This window comes from Xenopus tropicalis, chromosome 3, assembly GCF_000004195.4.
Source record: "Xenopus tropicalis strain Nigerian chromosome 3, UCB_Xtro_10.0, whole genome shotgun sequence".
NCBI lineage: Eukaryota > Metazoa > Chordata > Amphibia > Anura > Pipidae > Xenopus > Xenopus tropicalis.
Window position 1 is genome coordinate 31,676,317 of NC_030679.2, and position 7,424 is coordinate 31,683,740.

At 39.3% G+C, this 7,424-nt stretch overlaps 1 protein-coding gene across 1 annotated transcript; it reads right to left on the minus strand.

Moving 5' to 3' along the window:
• Positions 1-400: 400 nt before the first annotated feature.
• dck.2 (deoxycytidine kinase, gene 2) lies at positions 401-5,989 on the minus strand. The gene is given in 7 exon segments (NM_001016792.2): positions 401-1,358; positions 1,445-1,544; positions 2,241-2,356; positions 3,246-3,393; positions 3,570-3,763; positions 5,232-5,347; positions 5,854-5,989. Coding segments are annotated over 7 exon segments (795 nt in total). The 5' UTR covers positions 5,948-5,989; the 3' UTR covers positions 401-1,331.
• Positions 5,990-7,424: the final 1,435 nt, after the last annotated feature.

Here is a 7,424-nt window from a genome sequence, read left to right on the forward strand (position 1 = left end):
ATTACCAAAGGCAGCTTTTGACCACCGAGAAAACTGCTAGAATGCCTGATTAACATCAGTTATAAATCTTATTATTCAGTGCACTATAAAAATATTTCAAATTAAGTAACATGCCAGATGTGACAGCCAGTAACTGTGCATTATTTTAATTTTAGAGATGCACCATATTCACAAAATTATTCTGCCAAATATAGTACAGAAAAAAAAAACCCTCATTTAAGGGTTCAGAATCAGTACTTCGTAATCTGCTAATTTTGCAAAAGACAGTGGTATTTAGCTGCATTGAAGTTTTGGTGCATTTTTAATATCGAAACTGCTATGCCTATGACATACTAGTTTGTACCAACAATCAAGTGTACCAATGGCTAGCTTCCCAGTAATAGGTCCCCATTGATCACAGGTAACCACATCCAAAAAACATTAAATATACATTTACTTGTAGGTATAGGACTACATGCAGCACTGGCCACCATTAATTTCACTCTACAGAGTTTTGGTTACTGCTGCTTGTTGAGGTAGTAAAAGTGTAGTGTGCCATACCCTTTAGCAGGTTTACATATTAAACTGCACTATTTGTGACCGTAAGGTACATGGTCTTAAAAAAAAAAAAAAAAAAAAAATATCTTATAGTGTGCTTTATAACTGATGTTAATCAGCTATGGAGCACCTTTGCAAACATTAAACTGTATGGGGGGAGGGGAAAAAAACCCAAAAACTTTTGTTCTGTGAAAGTTATATACAGGAGCCTCTCTTAGAAGAGACATAGAAAAATGTGGCCAACCAACCTGACATATCTTCATAATAACTGGGTCTAAATACCATATTGCATGGAGTAAATAGATAAGGAATAAAACCATTTCTGATGGTCAAGTTCACACTTTGTGCAAACCTTGTTTCCTCAAGCAGTGACATTACCATGCAACATGGATATTAGAAATAAAAAAGGCTTTTGATTTATGTAGCAGAACATCACTGCAAGGAAAAAAGTAAAATTTGGCCCAGCCCCTTCACCTATGGATAGATTTTTTAGCGTGTTCCCACTATAATGTGCACTCAATGTAGATACTGCTGTCCTGTATAAGTATTAATACCATCAAAGGAATATAATTTGGAACTGCCACATAAAAGATTTAAAACGTTTAGTGGGAAAAAGCTACAGCCCCATTCTTTACTACCTACCTATGTTACATTAAAGGGGTCCCTATACATTAATTTATGGGAAAAAATATACATATAAAAAGATTAACTGAATTCCAGTCATTGGTCACATCAATTGGGTGGCTGAGGGAATGCCCAAATCAATATAAAAGTCTTCCCTTCTTCACTCAAGATTAGAGGGAAGCCAAAAATTCCTTTACCTGTAATTAAAGAATAGATTTAATGTTAGATTTATTTAAGTTTTTTTTTTCGTAAACACTGCACGGAAATAGAAAGATATGCTTACTTTGTCAAGCAATGCCTCCTGTTTGATTTTGTCATTTTTGAAGTCTTCATTGACATCCAAAACCAGAACTGGCATGTGCTGCAGGTTTTCAAAATCTACCCTGAAAATAAAATGCATATAAAGTGAAACACCATTCTGCATATACTATGTAGGCTAGTAACATCTGACATTGGTCCATTTCTGCCAGATGGTCACAGACCCTTAAATGGGCAGTACAACACAGCTTTGAGCCAAATATTTCTCATGGTTAAAAAGCACAAAGTATGTTGTTTCTTTTCTTGAGCTATACTGGACAAACAGGGTAACCGAAGCTCCACCAAGCTTGGCCCTTGCAAGGTAGATAATTAGATTACCAATGCACAGATAAGCCCCTGCATAATGGACTCCTGCTAACAGTGCAGTACGAAGCTGCTGTATACTGGTAATAAAATTATCTGATTTAAGGACCAAACAAGGAGTAGCTGCAATTCTAGTTTCACAATTAAGGGGGGGGGGGGGGGGGGGGTTTGACAACTTTTTGGTTATTGGATTACCCGCGAAACCAGGCAGCAGCGTGGAACATCAATAGAAGAGCATAAAAAGAAAAAAAGTTAAATAATTAAAATTAAGAACACTGACCCATATTTATTTATTTTTTTTGATTGCCAGGGTCAGTAACCCTGGAAACCAACAGATTTTTCAGCTGCAGACTACATAGACTAAGAATTCAAAAGCTATACAAAATAATGAAGACCAATTAAAAAGCTCCGTAAGATAGGTAAACGCCCCATTTATATAAATTTAACCAAGTACTTACTGAATTGTCCTGTCATAAAGCCAAGATTCGTGCTTATAGTGTAAACTTTCCAAGTATTCGAGTTCAATTCCTTGCTCCTCATCTCTACCTCGAGTGTGTATCCTATCCATACATTTCTGTCGGAACAAAGATTGTTAAAAACGGACACTAGCTTTAGGTCTGAGCATCTGTAAGTAACTCGGCCCCCTTCCAATTTAGCTGTTTTTAAACCATCTAAAAAAGGTTTTTAGAAGGTAAAAAGGGCTCTACTGCCCACAGAAAAGGCAGATTACAAATCAGATTAAAGTAAAAAACTAAAACCATTATGAGAACTAAACTCTAAAAATGAATATGACTAGAAATGCCATATTTAAGATACTAAACTTACTGCATCAGCCTAAAATTTAAGCATCTGATAACCACAATAATCCAGGACTTCAAACATAAACAAGTCGATAAAAGCTGCTGACCAACTAATACCTGGCCAGGTGGAAGGGAAAAAAAAAAAAAAATTGGCTAGGCTTAATCCTGTTGGGGTGAGAATCAAAAATCACCTACCTCAAGGTGGGCATATCAGAGAAATATTCACTTGTTTGGCGATCTCACCAAACAAGCAAATGTTTCAGTGTATGGCCAGTTTAACACTTAGAGCACACTGACAGGCATGGCACAAGCCTATCAGCATCTACATGGGCAGATTTTGGCACAATAATGCATGGATTACTGTTGCCATGCTGAATGTGTATGGGATAAAGCCATGCATACAAAAGTTAGTTCTGGCACACTAATGTGCTTAATAGGAATTGGCTATATAAATCTCCAGCTGCATTTATAATCCCCACACACTGCCCTTTTGTGTGCCTCACATAATTTTGTTATGCAGATTTTTGAGAGAATGCCAAGATGTAATGGTTTCTTTTCATAGGGCCGCAGGTCCACATTTAGAAACCTTTGCACTAACACTGTTGGTGCAAAAGCAGCTCCGTTTTATAAAAGCAAACTTTTAAATTGTGCACAGTTTCTTACCTCTGGTGTTGCTCTGAGGTAGATTATCCCATCCAAGTCAATGTCGGATTCAAACTGATTTAGGAGCCATGTATGCCAGTCTTGATATATGGCCCACTCTGTTTCATTAATGTTTTGAGATTCAAATAAGCTGGAAGCAAAAACATACCTAAAGGGGCGGAAAAATAAAGCCTTTTGTAGGATTAAAAAAAAAAAAAAAAAAAAAAAATCTAAATACTGTAAACCTGGTTCTAGTCTAATGGTCAGTCATTTTTAGTTGTACAGATTCATTACATTATTGAATAAAAATTCTCAATAAGACATTTCACTAAACTTTATTCTTACCTATCGCTGTACACAGATCTTTCAAAAAACTGCACAGGATGTTCTGCTTCACGTAACTTATGGGACGGTGGATTAAGCTGTGCCCTCACTCTGCTAAGGCAAGCATACGTTTGAAATGTGTAAGCCCACCGGGTAGGTTTATCGTACAGCATTTGTAGCAAATTTCCTCCGCTCTTCTGAGATGTGGACAGCTCCTGAATGGAGACAAATTATACCGTTAAGTCCCTGCGGCTCTGTTTGAGTTAAATTGTCAAGAATACTTAGCATAGCAATGCCAGGTAAAAGGTATGGGATCCATTATCTGGAACCCTGTTACCAGAAAGCTCAGACTATCCTAATCTAATCATTCCTTTTTCTCTGTAATAAAACAGTACCTCGTACTTGATCCCAACTAAAGGCCCCCATACAAGGGCCGATAGAAGCTGCCGATATGGGTCCCTTGGACCGACTCGGCAGCTTATCTGCCCGTGTAGGGGCAGAAACGACCGGGCTGGCCGACCGATATCTGGCCTGAAATTGGCCAGATATTGATCGGCCATGTTAGAAAATCCAGTCGTATCAGGGACCGCATCAGCTCGTTGATGCGGTCCCCGAACCGACTGCCCCATTGCCGCCTACATAATCCGGTCGTTTGGCCCCAGGGTGAAACAATTGGATTATTTTTTTTTAAACTTCAAGCTCCCTGATATCGCCCACCCGTAGGTGGGGATATCGGGGGAAGATCCGCTCGCTTGGCATCTCGCCAAGCGAGCGGATCTTACCGTGTATGGGGACCTTTAGATATAATTAATCCTTCTTGGTGCCAAAACATTTATGTTTACATTTCTTAGCAGACATAAGATATGGAAATCCAAAGTACAGAGAGATCCCTTATCTGGAAAACCCCAGGTCCCAAGCATTCTGGATAACAGGCTGCATTTGCCCACTGACAACTTGTAACAGGGAGGCCTATTCATCAACATGGTAATTTTTGTTGTTTAAGAGGTTTTTGAAATCACAACTAAAAATACCAATATCTAGCAATTTATTAAAAGATCCGATTTGAAAAAGCACAAATGGAACAAACCCACGAAAACCTGAAAATGTCTAAAATCACTAAGCAAAGTAACTGTGACACCTGCCATTGACTACATGATCTCGACACCTATAGGGCAAAGACACACAGGGTGATTAGTCGCTGTGACTTTTAATTAACTCCGTCATGGTGAATAATCGCGGCGACTTTCTGCCCGTAGAAAACAAATGCATTGCCGCAACAAATCACGCACACAGTTTTGCAGCGCAGATTATACGCCCCGTGTGTGTTTGCCCTTAGACACATGGAGCTACTATTAGCTTCTACCAAAATAGACAATGCTGATCATTTACTTATAACAGTCTCAACATGTGTTTTAGCAGAGGCAATTCTCAGTATTGTCTCTAGCAGGGTATTTTTTTAGCATTTAGAAGCCATGAAACAGTAGCTGCTACTAGTAGCTCCGTGTGTCTTCACCCTTAGATGGCATATTTTTTCTTTTGGGTTTTGTGGCATAAATAGCAAAGCAATGTTTTTTTCTGCATCATTTTATAGTAAAAAAAATAAATAAATAATCATGAAAAAACAAACGTTAGTGATACAGAGTGTGCCTCTTCGCACTTAAAAATTAAAAAAAAAGAAAATACCTCATCTTCATTTCCGGTGGTTTGGACATTGCACCATTTGGCAATTGGCTCTGGAACAACCTCCCACTCGTCGTTAGCCTTTTCAAGTATTCGCACAAACGTGGATTTCCCGGCAGCTGTTGGAAGGACAATAGAGAATAATAGCGCTGACAGCTGCAGGAGAGGAGTTTGGCGCTCTGCGGTTGGTACATGAATTGCGCGTGTTTAGCGGGAGGGGGCGCTCATCTGCACAACAGGTGGCACCGCAGGGAAAAGCCGCCAGATTTGAAGAAGCCCGCTTCGTTTTCCCTCCTTCGCCTTCCAAAACCCCACAGTGTATGTATGGGTTATATCATGTAACACACACACCATAGGCATGCTGCATACGTACACAAAGCATTACACAAATGGGGGAAATAGTATGTAATTATAATATAGGGTAAAATCCACCCCAGGTAACATGTCGTATCGTCTCCGGTAGGGACAATTCCACACAACCATACCGCCCAAAGCTAGAGCCAGGCAGCCATATATTGTATTATGTACATAATGCAGCTGTAGCCCTACAATATGTGCAGGAGTAAGAGCTATCAGCCAGTGATATACACACACACGTTCCCTTGCGCAGTTAGCCCATACGTACCAATATTGCCTTCTACGGAAAGCTTCTTAAACCTTTTCTCAAAGCTGTTGTTAAAGACAGGGCTGTGACACATTCTCTTCGGGGGAGTCGCCATAGCTGAAGCACACCGCTACAAGCCTTCTTCCGTCACTTTCTAATACCTTCTGCCAAAGTCTGCGCCTTTTTTCCAATTTAACTGGCGCGCCAATACTTTTATCCATTCAGCGCCAGGAGCTTAGCGACAGCCAATGAGAGGCGAGGGGTCGTCCCCACTGTGTGCGCGCCTTTTTCTGTCAGAGTTAATGCGCTGTGACTTGTTAACTAGTTTGTGGCCGTGGCCGCCTTTTGTGCTTTCAGTCAGGGGCTAGGTGAAAACTAGTGATTCGTTTTTTTAATAAATATCAAATCTGAACAGCATACATAATGATCTGCAGCTACAAAGGTCAACCGTGGCAACTAAATTGGATGAAAATAATTTGAAACACAAATAGTAATAAAATTATATAAAGGATGAAAATACTGGCATGATGCCAATTTAGTCCTGGTCTTGGCAATGTTACATAGTAATAATGTTACACAGTTAAAATGTGATTAGGATTCATTTTACAGTGGGAATCTCTCCTTAAAGTTACTATTGGCAGATACATTAGCTTCAAGAAAAGGTTGAATGGCTTATCAGTATAAAGCAAAAATAACCAGTTGCTCAAAGTTACTATTAGGAAAACAATGATCCGATTGCAATTCTGGAGTCAGAAAGGACATTTTCCCTAAAAAGTTAGGCTCCAGGTGTTTTTTTTTCCCAACCTTGTGAAACTAGCAAGTTTCATTTAGGCAAAAAGTTGAACTGGATGTAAGTGTGTCTTTTTAAACCTACATTACTATATAAATATATAACAAAAAGTACGTGCTAATGGGAAAAAACGGACTTTATTTCAGAAAACAAAAAGCAGTGGGTGAAGAGCTGTCACTCATATTTGACAGAGATGAAAGCACATAATTTGCCAGTGTGATGCGGTAGTGAAGGATGAGGCACAGCGGAATATGTAAAACTGGACAAGATCTGACACTGCATTTTAGGGTGAAGACACACAGAGCTACTAGTAGCAGCTCCTTGTCATTGCTACTAAAACAGACAATGCTGATCTTTTACTGATAATTGTCTCTACGTGTGTTTTAGCAGAGGCAACTCTCAGTATATGGCAGGGAATTTTCTGGAGCTTATTAGCTGTGAAAAAGTAGCTGCTACTAGTAGCTCAGTGTGTCTTCACCCTTACAAGAATTTCTGTTTTGCAGAACTGGGGTGAGAGTTAAAGCCAGATGTTATAGGAAAGTGGAAAAAAGCTTACATTATAGGGGGCATTTACTAACATTCAATTGTTGATAAATCTGCCCCCAAATGTCAGAAAACATATGGCATTGTGTACCACCATTTGATAAAGATGACATGACTAGAGCACTAATTCTGTTTTATGAAGAAAAGCTGAATTGTTTTTCAGAGGAACAAAAGGCACTTGATGATGGACTGTAAAAAGAAAGATGATTGGGATATGACATTTGGAGACTAAGCACTGCTTTTATACACTGCACTGCAC